General features: G+C 43.6%; 1 protein-coding gene across 1 annotated transcript in view; it reads left to right on the top strand.

Moving 5' to 3' along the window:
* Positions 1-2104, top strand: part of LOC137524818 (caspase-8-like) — a 95624-nt gene extending 93520 nt beyond the window's left edge. Inside the window, exon 11 of the mRNA XM_068245158.1 lies at positions 524-2104. Coding sequence (XP_068101259.1) covers positions 524-716 — 193 coding nt within the window. The 3' untranslated portion in view covers positions 717-2104. The remainder of the gene's footprint in view (positions 1-523) is intronic.
* Positions 2105-15480: the final 13376 nt, after the last annotated feature.

Below are 15480 nucleotides of genomic sequence, written 5' to 3'. Positions count from 1 at the left end.
GGCTGAAACCGTCCATGAGTTTTACAAGGTTGGGCAGAGACACTTCTGGGTTGGAGAGGGAGAACATTGTGTCATCTGCGAATAAGGATATTTTAAACACCTCTTTACCTACTGTTAGCCCGTGGATATCCGGAGATTCTCTGACTTTAATAGCCAGTGGCTCCATGCACATAGCAAACAGCAGGGGTGAAAGTGGGCATCCCTGCCGCGTGCCATTTTTAATGGTCACTTCTTCGGATAGAAAACCCATACTGCAGATTTTTGCTGTGGGCAAAGTATACAGACTACGAACAGAGTTATACGTAGAAACCTCCAATCTATCCTGTCGAACGCCTTCTCCGCGTCATTTATTTCTTAATCTTAAGCTGCATCTGTTATTTGTCATTTTCTCCAGGAATGACTAGGTCTGTATCAGTGAGTTTTTATTTTGGACTTGTCCTGAGGCTGTTACTTTTTTACATAACAAAACTGGCATCTTCTCTCCTAAGTATAAGTAAGTAATCAATGTCACATTTGATTACAGAGGTGAAGATATCTTATCCATCCTTACGAAAGTCAACAAGGATGTCGGTGAGAAGCAGTATGAGAAGAGGAACGTCACGTACAAGCAAATGCCTCAGCCAGCTTACACTCTTCGGAAGAAACTGGTGTTTACTATACCAAAAACTCCATTTACACAGAACTTTTGCAGTAATAGAGAAAATATTATCCAGTGATATACAGTGCATCACAAAAGTATTCAGAGTGCATCACTTTTTCCACATTTTGATATGTTACAGCTTTATTCCAGAATGGATTAAATTCCTTTTTTCCCCTCAAAATTCTACACACAACACCCTATAATGACAACATGAAAAAAAGTTTACTTGTGCTTTTGGCAAATTTATTAAAAATAAAACAAATTGAGAAAGCACATGTACATAAGTACATCACCCTTTTACATGAAGTTCAAAATTGAGCTTAGGTGCATCCTGTTTTCATGATCATCCTTGAGATGTTTCTAAAGCTTATTTGGAGTCCGTCGTGGTAATTTCATTTGATTGGATATGATTTAGAAAGACAATTACCTGTCTATATAAGGTCGACCAGTTCAGGTCCGAGCACAAACCAATTATGCAGTCAATGGAATTGTCTGTAGACCGCCAAGACAGGACTCTTGAGACACAAATTTGGGGACAGTTACAGAAATGTTTCAGCAGCTTTGAATATCCCATTGACCACAGTGGTCTCCACTATCTGTAAATGGAAAAAGTTCCAAACCACCAAGACCCTTCCTGGAGCTGGCCAGCCATCTAATCTGAATTATATGAGGAGAAGGGCCATAGTCAGGGAGGTGACCAAGAACCTGATAGTCACTCTGTCAGAGGTCCTCTGTGCAGAGAGGAGAACCTGACAACCATCTCTGCAGCAATCCACCAATCAGGCCGGTATGGTAGAGTGGCCAGACAGAAACCACTCCTTAGTAAAAGGCAATGGAAGCCTGCCTAGAGTTTGCCAAAAGGTACCTGAACATCTCTAGAGAGATCTTAAAATGACTGTGCATTGACGCTTCCCATCCAACCTGATGGAGCTTGAGAGGTGCCACAAAGAGGAATGGGCAAAACTGGCCAAGGATAGGTGTGCCAAGCTAGTGGCATCATATTCAAAAAAAACTTGAGCTTGAACTTGTGCCAAAGGTGCATCAACAAAGTTTTGAGCAAAGGCCGTTATACCTATGTACATGTGATTTCTCAGTTCTTTTATTAACAAAAGTGTCAAAACCTCTGGTAAACTTTTTTCATGTTGTCATTATGGGGTGTTGTGTGTAGAATTCTAAAGAAAAAAAAACTATTTAATACATTTTGGAATAAGGCTGTAACATAACAATGTAGAAAAAGTGATGCGCTGCGAATACTCTCCAGATGCCCTGTAGATTGGAAGAGAGGCTGCTATTGTTTTTTTACAATTATGATAATGTTGAGATATTTTAGAAGTACTTTAGTAAATCCCACCACAAGACACAAGTGTTTTTTTTTAGTCCTCTGACTTGCAGTCTGTGCCAGAACTTGTTTTGATATGCATGTAAGATCCTTAATTAGCTTTTACCAAATAAATCAATTATAAAGACTTGGATGGATCTCCTTCATTGACCACTTCCCCCATCAAGTTGCACAACTGTAGGGCAGAATCACCTGACAGTCTAGTATGTGCACCACTAATCTATAGTCTACATAATATGATGATGATAGACTAAGCAGCAGTCTCCCCTTCCAAATATTCTGCTGCTAAATAGGAATTTCAGCTGCAGAAGCATCGTCCTCTCACACCGCAATATATAGCCTGGTTCACACTCCCATCACTGACCAATTTTACCAACCACCTCTGTAGCATAAGGGTTTACCTACATATAGTCTGTTCATAATATTCAATACATGTTGACTCTCATACTACATGGTGGTGGTAAAATTGATTTGTGATTGGCCAATCATAATTGAAAGTGTGTACCAGGCTTAGCATTCGGAAATTCTGCTAACTTAGCCATCCTATTTTCCCTTCCTCCTGAGGAGGTGACACTGCCGCGGTCACTATACACAACGCTGGTCCCTGTCACACAGACCCTGATTGTGAGTTTTTTATTGTGATGTTTATCACTGAACTTTATTATTGATGAACTAAACATATCTTTTTAATATCTTTTATTGATAAGACATTAAAAAGTACTAATGCTTCTGGAGGATAGTTAGTTATGTGTCTGAAGATGGGCTTTGAGTTCCATGTATCTGTGCTGGCTAAACAATGATTTTACCAAGAGTGTATGTTAAAAAGCAGCTATACATTTTTATGGACTACGGAAAAAAAATATTCTTTAAAGATAATATATTTTTAAAAAAACGTATTTTATGTATGTGTTTTCTCGTGTAAATGCTGATGAAATGAATTGTGTTAGAAATCCTCAAATGTTCTTAATCTCAGGAAAAATAAAATAAAAACACAAGCAAAAAACAAAAAAAAAAGGATTTTGTGGTTACCTTTATTTGAATGTATACAGAAAATTCTGTTGTTTTTTTTCCATTCTATGGCCAAGCTTTGAGGAAATGAAGGAACTCCTTTTCATACAAAGTCCAGCTCTAGATCTTGAAATAATAAGTTCCCTTTACACCCGGCATCACTTGTGCCAGCATGTATAGTGACGTCAGATAAAGCAATCGGCTATATTTTATGCAGCCCTGAAAGTAGTGGTCACCTGACCATTCCCCCTCTTCTTCTGGGATTCACAGGCTTAATGCTATGATATACATATCCAAGCCCTGCTTACACCAAATAGATTAAAGGGGCCCTGTTTTACTTGCAGAATTCTTGAAGGATAAGTAGTGAACAAATAAATAAATTACACATTTTTCAGTCTTCTTTGTTATGCATAGATGCTGGGAAAAGAGGATATGTTTCTTCTGTTATTCAGGCTAGGTTCACAGTGGTCAGTTGCAGAACACACGTTATAATGATTATAAACGGCATTGGAGACTGGGCATAGATTTAAATACAGAGCCGGCATGCATCAATTTAGAATAATATGATAAGTTACAAGGTAGTACTGTGAACAGGCAGTGAGTTTACATGCAGAATTATTCTACAACGCAACTGACCACTGTGAACAGGGCCTATAAATTGTGCTTTAACAAAACTAAGTAAAACAAGGCATTAAAGTGTACCTAAATCCTAGAAAAACAAAAAAGTTTAACTTACCTGGGGCTTTTACCAGCCCCCTGCAGCTGCCCTGTGCTTGCGCCGTCACTGAACGATCCTCTGGCCCCCCGCAGTGACCTTCTTTTTTCTGGATATGCGGCACTGGTCTGTGCACCTCCTGATCGCTTGGACAGGAGCACTCTGCACATACACAGTACAGGGAAATCTCTATTGCGCATGCGCAGAATGCTCCCGAGGATGGGCGTGCGATCGAGGACGTGCACAGCCAGAGCCACGCATGCGCAACAGCCGACGACTCGTGGAGTTGGCCGGCAAGAAGTGGGACACAGCGGAGGACTGGAGGGTCGTTCAATGACGGCGTGGGCACAGGGTGGTTGCAGGGGGCTGGTAAAAGATCCAGGTAAGTAAATTTTTATTTTTTTGGGTTAATGTTACCTTTAAAGCATGGTCACTCAAAGCAAATTTACCAAAAGGGTATGAAAATTATTTTTATAAGCCACACAAGTAAGGAGTTGATTCACTTATTTTTAGTAGGGCTAATGGTAACCAATCAGTACTTTTCATTCTCTGAGTGTGCTCAGCCCCTTGACCTGGTGGGATGTCTGATAATGTAGAGGTGAGAGTTTTTGTGGTTATCCAATTGTTCCGGTAATATAAAATTGCTTTATTTAAGCTCTCTTGCACTGAATAATGAGCATAAGAGTCTTCAGGAAGATTTCTAGTTTGTGATAGATCCACCGATACACTATTGCAAGTTAGAACACTACTTCAGCTTGAGTACTAGAAACATACATACACATAACTAATGCTGGGAATACACGGCTCGAATCTGAGCCATTTAGATGGCTCGATAGATAATTTCCGACATGTCCGATCTCCTGCCCGATCGTTTCCGTGCTCGATTCTGCATGGAGGACAATGGGAAAAGATAAGAGAATTGAGCAGAAGATGAGAGAATCGCCTGCAGAATCAAGCGCGGAAAACAATCGGGCGCGGAATCGAGTGGCAAAAGTGAGCCGTGTATGCCCACCATAAGCGGTAGAGCTCTGAGTGGCTTACTTTCCCCAGATAATTGATCATATATTTTTTTTCGAAAAAACAAACGTGCTTTTCCCTTTAAAAGTAAGTACAAATCTGAACCTTAAAGACCAGCATGATTGGATGACTGACATTTTTTTTTTTTTTTACTGTGGAATCTATGTTTTATTTGTTTTATATACCAACAGGTTCTTGATTACTACACTGTACCGCCGCGCTTATAACTCAGCAACATATGAAAAAAAAGTACATTTATGGCTCATTTACTCTGGAAGAAACATACTTATTTGTATGTGTTTACATACACACATAACTAGAGTTCTCCCGATTCATAAACTTTCCCCAGATAATTGATTAAATCTCTTGAGAAAAAAAAATGATTTTCCCATTCGAAGTACAGTCTTGGTTATCCAGCACCAACGGTGATCGGTTGATGACAAAAAAGTGTGCTTTCTGGTTGCTTGAGACGTATTGTTAAATATAGGCCTAGCTCAGGCATGGGCAAACTTGGCCCTCCAGCTGTTAAGGAACTTTAAATCCCACAATGCATTTGCTTTTATGAGTCATGACTGTGGCTGTCAGACTCCTGCAATGCATTTTGGGACTTGTAGTTCCTCAACAGCTGGAGGGCCAAGTTTGCCTATGCCTGGCCTAGCTAATATAGTACTATATGACATTCTAAATAGACCTAAATAGAAATTCGCACTAGTATTGTCAGTGATTATCCTTAAAGAAAAGTTAAGTAGATATCTTAGCAGAGTCCGGGTAGGAACACACTAGGCAGAAATGCTAGCGTTGCAGAAAACGCAGCGGAAAACTCATATAGTCCAAGTCAATGGGCTGCATGGAAAAATGCAAAAGTTCTGCAATGTGCGTTTAAAACTCAGGACTTGTTGCATATTTTTCCAAAATGCATCTAAAACGCACATAATGAATGTTAATGGTGACGCAAAGGTATTGCGTTTTAGTGCGTTTTCAGTGTGTTTTTAATGCATTAAAAAAAAAAAAAGTTTGATGTATTTCTGCTTTCTGTCGACTTCCTAATGATTAGCATAAAACGCATATCAAAAATGCATCCAAAACGCATTTGCGATTTATATATGGGAACTGCAAACGCATTAATACGCATGCAAAACACATGTGCGGAACAAACACGTGCAAAACGCACATATACATATTCTTCTCAGTTTAAGTTGCCTTTAAGTACATCTGAACTGATAGAGATATGGAGGCTGACCTATTTATTTCATTTTTAAACAATGCAGATTGCCTGGCTTTCCTGCTAAGCCTCTGTCTCGATCACTCTTAGCCTTAGACCCTGTACAAGCATGCAGATTAGATGTTTCTGACTGAAATCTGACTGGATTAGCTACATGCTTGTTTCAGGTGCGTGATGCAGACACTTATGCAGCCAAATAGATCAGTAGGACTGACAGGCAACTAGTATTGTTTAACTGCTTGCTGACCGCGTCACGCTGATGGGCGTGGCGGCAGCCCCTGGACCGCTTAACGCCAATCGACGTAAGGTCCTTGGGGCTCACAGTGCAGGAGATCGCGTGAACATCTCCTGTTTGGGAGCTCCGCCTTCAGTCTCCAAGCAGCGATCACCGCTAGGAGACTGTTAGACGGTAACACCGCCGTCTAATTACCTTGCACAGTGCTGCGATCTGCAGCAGCCCTGTGCTGGGGACAGCGGTGTTATGCGGCTGTCCCCCTGGGACACTAGAGAGCGATCGGCTCTCATAGGCAGAAGCCTATAACAGCAGATCACCATGATTGGCTGGCTGCAGGGAGGGAGGGAAAAAAAAAATAGTTAGATTTACTAAAAAATAAATAAGAAAAATATTTATAAAAAAAAAAAAAACACGGGGAGCGATCAAAGAGCTCTGTTGCTGGGGAGAAAAGGGGGGGGGATCACTTGTGTGCTGTGTTGTGCGGCCCTGCAGCTTGGCCTTAAAGCTGCAGTGGCCTATTTTTTTAAAAAAATGGCCTGATCTTTAGGGGGGGGGGGGGGGGTTTAACACTGCGGTCCTCAAGAGGTTAAAATGAAATAAATATGTCAGCCTCCATATCCTTCACAGTTCAGGTGTTCTTTAAGACAAGGTATAAATGCCCATTTGAACACCACCATCTAAATTGAAGGACTGTAATTTTAACATTCCATTAATTATAACTGCCAATACCTTGTAGAATTTGTGCATAGAAGAATTATATTTGTGATCAAAGCTGGAGGTAGGCCAACTCATTATAAAGGTGGCCATACCATACAATACAATACAATAAAATGATCCGATTTTATGGCAATTTGATAAAAAGATTTGATTTCCCGAAAAATCTAAAGCTTTTTTTTTTTATTCGAGCAAGAGATCCGGTCGGATTTCCAGTTTTTTTCAATAAAAGTCGATCAGGAATGGTGGATTTTTCTAAACAATTTTTATGAAAAATGAATGGTGTGTGGTAGATTGACAATTTATTAATATATACACACCCAAGCAATTTTCTCAGAGTTTCCAATCATTTTTATCATAATTGGGGAAAAATTGAACATATGTGTGTGGAACACTGGTCAGATTTTTTAAATATTACAGTCAGAAAAAAATATTGCTATTCTTGAATTGAACAGATATTTAAAAAATGGTATGGTGTGTGGCCACCTGTACTTTGTGTCTTATTAATTGGGCCATTCAGAGTAATCAGCAAAGTATGGTCTGTCACATACAATGTCATTCCTTAAACAACCTTTAGTGATTCCCTGATGGTATGTGTTGCATATGGGACCCCAAGTTGTAAACTAAATGATTTGTATCATACTCATGATGAACTCCAAGCCCCATACAATGACCCCTGCCTATTCCAGCAGTGGCTGGATGGTGTACTGGTTAAGGGCTCTGCCTCTGACATGGGAGACCTGAGTTCGAATCTCGGCTCTGCCTGTTCAGTAAGCCAGTAATTCAGTAAGGAGTTCATTGGGCAAGACTCCCTAACACTGCTACTGCCTACTGAGTGCGCTCTTGTGGCTGCCTCGCAAGCGCTTTGAGTCCGACAGGAGAAAGGCGCTATACAAATACTGCCATTATTATTATTTCCTTTTGTTTGCAAACCATTACAATGTTCCTCTGACATCTGTTGATGTTGATAATGAAGTCTATAATTTGACTTTCATTATTGTTGATTTATTAAACCCTAACATCTTCTATGGCATTATACAAATAAACACTCTGAAATATTTGTTACATGGACAATAAAGTCAATGAGATAATAGCCCAGTTGTATAGTATAGTACTTGTATAGTAGTTATATAGTACTTTTCACAACAGAGATGGGACAAGAACGTATATGTACAGCAGTTACAGACTACAACAGGAAATAAGGCCCAGCCCATTGAAACATACAGTCTAAAGGAGCGTACACATTTTGAGTTTATGTTGTCGGGGATTGGGACCCGCACCCCTAGGGCGACATTGCTGACTGGCCTGTACAGAGGTGTCCGCTATGTAGCTGATGACGCATTCTGTTGCTATGCAGGGAGGAGGAGGGACGACAGAGCGGTGCGCGCGTGACGCGTGCTCGCGGAATGGGGGTCAGGAGTCAGCGGCCGCTGTACATGCCTATCGGCTCAGGCAGTCGATATCGGCCACCTTAGGCATGTAGGGAAACGCAAGGAGGGAGAGAGGGAGTCGGCACTACAGCTGGATCTACATGCAGTATAGGAGACCAACAGATTTGCGGTAGACTTCACTTGTTGCACAGCCAGCATGCTCAAACTGGAAAATAGACATTGTTCAGTGAATAGTAAAAAGAGATGCGGAGTCGGCACTGCTGTGAGCTGTATTTAATCCACAGGTGGTAAACATCACATGCGTGTGAAAATAGAAGAGGTACACATACCATGCAGTGGAAGCTGTGAGCTGGTGGTGGGTGCTGGGTGTTTCTGTTAGTTCAATAATGCAGAGAAGGTGCAGATTGCAAATCAACTCAGAGCTGCTTTATTCATGCTGCTAGTCTTGTAAGAAGCAAAGAGGTTACAACAACAAAGTACTTCCTGTGATGACATCTAATAAACATTTCCTGTGATAATATCTGGGCTGCCACTAGGTGGCAGCATAACCCCTTAACATCCCCCTTTTCTAACTATATATATATATATAACATACTTTAAAACAAACTTTCAAGCATTCAAATAATAAGGTTATTTAGTCCACTGTACTTACTAATATGCATTTACAGTATGTATATGCTCAACGGTAGCTAAACATGACTGTTTACAATTACTTAGAGGTCAAGTCTTGTTGGTGGCCGGACTCGCCTGCCGCTGCGTGTGTAGCGTGGGATCTCAGGTGTGCTCCCAGACTGAGAGGCCAATGTGCTGTCAGTTTCGGGCAAACGTTCTGGCTGAACTTCCACTGTTGCCTCCTCTGTGGCCTCCATTGGCATTTCTGGTCGTGGCGTTTCACTGGGCTCTGTTCCTGTAAGCCTAGTAGGACTAGACTCTGCTGGTCTGAGGTCCACCCAGTTGCGCCTGTACAGTGTACCCTCCACCTCAACCAGATAAGAGCCAGGAGCTGTTTGTTGGAGACAAGTTCCTAATCTCCATAGTCTGGTCCTGTCACCTGGAAGAGGCTTCATTCTTATGTTTTGTCCAACATTTAGTGCAGGAAGGTCCCTGGCCGTTTTATCATAGGTATGTTTTGCCACTTGTGTTTTGTACTGCAGCTTTCTGGGTACCTCTACAGCAACACATGGCTCCAGTAGTGCATCAGTCACTGGGAGAGGGGTTTTCAGCCTGCGGGCCATTAGACGTTGTGCAGGGCTAGTGTCCATGCCAGCTGTCGGTGTATTTCTCCAAAGTAAGATTGACTTCCATGGGTCATCCCCTGCACGTTTTGCTCGCCTGCACAGGCTTTGACAATCTTCACTGCCGATTCTGCTTTGCCATTAGCTTTAGGGTACATTGGAGACGATGTAACATGCTCAAAACTCCATTCCTGAGCGAACCTGTCGAACATAGCACAAGCAAATTGTGGACCATTGTCTGTTATAACTCGGTCAGGTTGGCCATACCTGGCAAGTTGAGCCTTACATCTTTTAATGGTTGTGCCTGCTGACAGGTCTGGCAATAGTTCTATTTCCCAAAAGTCTGAATAGTGGTCAACGATCAGCAGAAAATCCTTGCCAGCGTAGTTGAATATGTCCATGCTCAAAATTTGCCATGGCCGTGTAGGGAGGGGATGGGACATCATAGTCTCTTTTTGTTGTTCGTGTGCGTATTCGTTGCATACAGTGCACTGCCCTACATAGTCTTTAATCTCCCCATGCATATTTGGCCAAAACAGCGTTTCTCGAGCCTGTCTGAAGCATGCCTCACCACCAATGTGGCTCCAATGAATGCGTCGTAGCATCTCTGCATGTAGTTGCTTTGGGATGATAATACGTTGCCCCTTGAAGAACACTCCATCCTGTAGGCTTATTTCATCCCAGTAGGCCCAATACTCTCTGATAGCAACAGGTGTCTCTGACCTTGTGTCAGGCCATCCATTGAGCACAACTGATTTGAGGATCTTGAGGTTTTCATCTTGCTCGGTGGACTCTCTGATCTGTGACAGGTGCTGATGCGTGACATTTAAATAGTCAGCCTGGTTTATGCACTCTATGTCAAGTTCTTCACTGTGCAAGCTGCAGACTGAATGCTGAACATGAGGTGCATCTGCTGGATGCAAGCGTGGTGTGGCTCTGCTCAGAGTGTCACTCACATACATATATGGGCCTGGTTTGTAGGTTACTGCTAGAGCATAATTTTGAAGCGAGAGTAACATGCTTTGAAGTCGTTTTGGAGCACTAAGCAAAGGTTTGTTGAATATTGCGACTAGTGGTTTGTGATCGGTTTCAACAGTGATCTTTTCCCGACCGTACAAGTAGCTATGGAAACGGTGGCAAGCAACCACAATGCTTAGGCATTCTTTCTCGATCTGAGCATAATTCTGCTCGGTTGGGGTGAGAGCCCTGGAAGCAAATGCTACAGGTTGTCCATCCTGCAATAGGCAGCAGCCGAGGCCATTCTGACTGGAATCACTTTGAACTGTAATTGGCTTGCTAATGTCATAGTATCTTAGCACTGGCACTGTGGAGACTAGTCGCTTGATTTCATCAACTGCTTCCTGGTGCTTTGGCAGCCAGTGCCATTGTGTGTCTTTATCCACAAGCCTGCGCAAAGGCTCACAAACCTCCGAGAGACGGGGCATGAATTTTGACAGGTAGGTGACAAATCCGATAAACCTTTGTACTCCCTTGGAATCGGTTGGAGCAGACATGTCTTTTATTGCCCTTACCTTCTCAGGATCTGGCTTCAACCCCCCTGCTGATAGAAGGTGACCATGAAAGCGAACTTCATTTAGTTTAAACTGTAGCTTCTTGATGCTCAGTCTAAGCTTCACTTCTCTGCAGCGGTTCATAAGAGCAATCATGTTAGCATCATGGTCACGAGTGGCCTCCTCTAGTGAGTCTCCACAACCCACTATTAGTATATCATCTGCAATTGGCTCCACACCTCGCAGGCCGGCTAGTAGTTCATGCTGTTTTCTTTGATACACTTCTGGGGCTACCGACACACCAAAGGGTAGTTTGAGCCAGCGCATTCGGCCCCAAGGTGTCCAGAAGGTGGTCAGGAAGCTGCTCTCTGTGTCCAATTTGATTTGTAGAAATGCATCCCGGGCATCCACCACGGAGAAAATGCGGGCTTTGGGCAGTTTATAAAGGACATCCTCAAGTGTCGGCATTATATAGTGGGACCTTTTCAGCGCTTTATTCAATGCCCTTGGATCAATGCAAATTCTAATTTTGTCAGCTTTTTTGACTATAACCATGTTACTTATCCAGTCTGTGGGTTCAGTCACTGAGGCTAGGTTCCCATCCTGTATGTGTTTGTCCAGCTGGGACTTGACGGCTTCCCTAAGTGCAACTGGAACATTGCGTGGAGAGCATTGTACTGGTGTGACAGTTCGATCTAGGTCAAAGTGCACTTCCCCAGGTAGAGACTCTATTGGACTATTGAACACATCCTGGTATGTGCTGGTAAGCTGTTTTTCTGTTAGCAACGCTGTGGTATGGCTTTCCATATTGTGGAGTTCATCTGGAATAGTAATGTGCATCAGACCCAAACGTTCACACGTTGAACCTGATAGGAGTGGGTTCTGGTCTGCTTTGACTATTTCAAATTCCAGTTTGTGACAGAGACCTTTTATGAAGCATTCAGTCTGAAAAAGGCCCAATGACTTCATCACCTCACCTGAGTACAGCTTCAGTCTTGTCTGGCTAGGCTTCAGTCTTACCTTGGGAGCTATCTTGCGTTTATCCTGCAGGCTCATAACGTTACATGTTGCTCCTGAGTCAAGCTGGCAACGCTGTCGGGTGCCGTGGAGCTGTAGGTTGACAAACCACTTTTTCCCTCGGGAGCTGGGTGACCCCATAGCACTAGCGGTGTATATCTGGCCATTATCTTCATCATCTGCCTCCTGTTCAAGCTCAGCTTGATCATCTACTGTATGCAGCTGACGCTGGTCTCGTTTTGCTTTTAGGCACACTGTTGCAAAGTGGTTGGGGATTCCGCAAAGTCGGCAATTCTTGCCAAAGGCTGGGCATTGGGATCTCCCCCGGTTGTGTGTGTTGCCACAATACTTGCACTTTTCAGGGATTCTGGGGTAGTTAGGATATCGTGCTGTGCTTGGCTTTGTGTTGCTTTGAGGCACTGGCTTTTGGGAAACTGTCGCATTAATACTGTCATCCACTCTGGCCTGCGTCAGCACTTTCATTCGCAAGTCTGTTTGCTCTGCAGCTCGGCAAATATCAATGGCAGACGCCAGAGTAAGTGTCCTTTCTCTTAACAAGCGACGGCGTGCGTTTTCATCAGCAATACCTAACACCAGCCTGTCTCTGATCAAGTCATCTTTTAACTGTCCATAATCACATGTGGCTGCTTTCTCCCTTAATCTAGTTACAAAACAGTCAATTGTCTCACCTTCTTTCTGCTTGAGGGATCCAAAAACAAAGTGCTCAAAGATGACATTTTTTGTTGGCTTAAAATGCCCCTCCAGGGCATCCAAGATAGCAGTAGCGCTCTTTTGCTGTTCCTCATTCAAATTCAGATTAAAACGATAGATGTGTCTGCACTCACTTCCCATTACACGCCTCAAAGTGGCTGCCTGTACCTCTGCCGGTTTCTCATGCAGTCCGGAAGCTAACATAAAGTCCTGAAATTCAGCTTTGAAAGTTTCCCAGTTGTTAGCCAGGTCACCAGACATCTTCATCTCAGATGGTGGAGGTATTGTGTTTGCCTACATGGTTGCTTGAATACTGAGTTCTATTCTGTATACTGAAGGTTTCTTTTCCAGCTGGATGATTGGATGGAGTGTGTGTTTCAGGCTTCTGACACCATGTTTTTGTTAGTTCAATAATGCAGAGAAGGTGCAGATTGCAAATCAACTCAGAGCTGCTTTATTCATGCTGCTAGTCTTGTAAGAAGCAAAGAGGTTACAACAACGAAGTACTTCCTGTGATGACATCTAATAAACATTTCCTGTGAGAATATCTGGGCTGCCACTAGGTGGCAGCATAACCCCTTAACACTGGGCACAGGATCAGGCTAGGCCTAGGCTGATCCTGTGCCCAGCACCCACCACCAGCTCACAGCTTCCACTGCATGGTACGTGTACCTCTTCTATTTTCACACGCATGCGATGTTTACCACCTGTGGATTAAATACAGCTCACAGCAGTGCCGACTCCCCATCTCTTTTTACTATTCACCTTAGGCATGTGTATGGGCCTTATAGAACAAGCGACACCCATGTTAACCTAGAAATAAAAAAAACACATATATAAGTAGATAAATACTAGTTCTACTCACATAACAGATGTATTGTGCTATCCACTTAATGATTCCTGTGAATTTTATAAAGGAAAAGCAGAAAATCCTAATCTAGGCAGTGGACATCTTGCTAAGCTAACACTGACATCATATCCTCCCTGACTCTTGCCTCCCCCCCCTCTTGGTCATTGTGTATTCATTAGCTGCCCTCCTCCCAGAGTCTTCAGACACTCCCACTGAGGTGTATACTAGGAACTGCACTGTCTTTTTTTTCTTTTCTCCTCTTGTGCATGTAAACACAAGTGAGCAGAGGATCATGTTTCAGATAGGCTAGGCAGGGAAATAAATGGAAGAGGAGGAATATATTATAGATAAAAAGAACCCTCAGCATTCAACTGTTTGTCACTGACTACTAAAGGGCCAGTGCTCCTAAAGTATTTGATAACTCCAAACCATAACAGCAGAAAAAGTTTTGCAAGTTTTGAATGCAGGATTAGCATCTTTATCACTTAATACACTCAGACCAGTTGCTGTTGAAATTTGATTTTTATGGTGACAATACCGCTTTAAGGCAATTCTGATTGGCCACAGTGCCACTTCAGATTTGCTCCAATTTTTTTGTGCACTGACTTTGAAAAATGATGTGATTTCTGTACAGCATGTCACCTAACTATGGGGCTTTGCCAGTAAGAGTTAAAAAAATGAATTCACAATATGTTTGCGCTGTGGGTGTGTTTATGCATCTGTAGCAGCACAAACTCTCCAGCACATTCACAGTCAGTGTTGTCCATAATGATTTTGCTCAATCATAAGAGGGACAATTTGGGGAGCAAGGGCAGACACAATGCTTGGCTACAGACAAATGGTAGAGTACAATGGAAAAAGGAAGAGGGACATTGAGGCAGCACAGGACAGAGTGGCTTCTGCAGGGTTAAGTGGGAAAACATTATGCTATATCCATTTCCGTATAGTATTGGTACAGGTCTCTGGAGGTCCCTTCACAATGGGATTGGAGATCTTTCGGCCTGTAGAAAAGGGGGGGGGGAGAGACCGGGAGCCCAATAGTGCAGTATTGCCAGGTAAGTCATTGGTGGGGGATTGTGGGTAATTTATACTCACAAGGAAGGGTTGCAGTCCTGCAAACACCATACAGGCATGCGGGGAAAAAAACGTTCCCGCTCGGTAACCCGGAACTTTCTGGAACAGGGTGGTCACTCTCCTCCTGTCGGTCTTTCCACGGGTAGGGCAGGTGTACGAGTGGAAAGTGCACAGCAGGGGTGTTTCTAGCCACTTTGTCACTCCAGGCAAGAAAACATGTGGCGCCCCCCCCCCCCCCACTCAAATCTCAGGGCCAGCCAGGGGAGAGTGGGGCATATAATATCAAGAGGGGTCACGCCACTCACTATGAGGGTGTCCCCTCTGCTGCTCTGTACACTGCGCAGCAAGTGTGTCTCCCTCCCTCCGAGTCCTGCCCAGACCCACACAGCAGCAGGCATGATGCTATATATGCCTGTGTTTAATATCCATTCCCAGGAGCCACTGGGCGAGCGGGGGGGGGGGCGGAATCAGGGCCGGCCAGCCAGCCAGGATGCATATAAAAAAATTATCAAGAGCAGCAGTCAGATCTGAGGATTGGCACTCACTGTCTGTGTGTGTGTCGTCTCTCAGGCTCTGCTAGTTTGTGCGCTGTGTGCACACTGACTCAGGTCAGGTGTCAGCCGGCGGTAGCACTGGTCCCTCCGTCTGGCGTCACACACGGTGCCTTCAAGCACGTGTGACAGGCGGGGGCGGAGTTAGGGGCGGCGCGGCGTGTAAACAAACTAGCGTGCGGCGGCCGCACGCTCTAAACAGAGAGGGAGAGAGGGGGCGGGGAGAGGGGGTGAACCAGTAGGCGGCGGC

Source organism: Hyperolius riggenbachi, chromosome 7, assembly GCF_040937935.1.
Source record: "Hyperolius riggenbachi isolate aHypRig1 chromosome 7, aHypRig1.pri, whole genome shotgun sequence".
Lineage (NCBI taxonomy): Eukaryota > Metazoa > Chordata > Amphibia > Anura > Hyperoliidae > Hyperolius > Hyperolius riggenbachi.
Note: the sequence above shows the minus strand (reverse complement) of the source record. Positions and strands in the feature narration are given on the sequence as shown.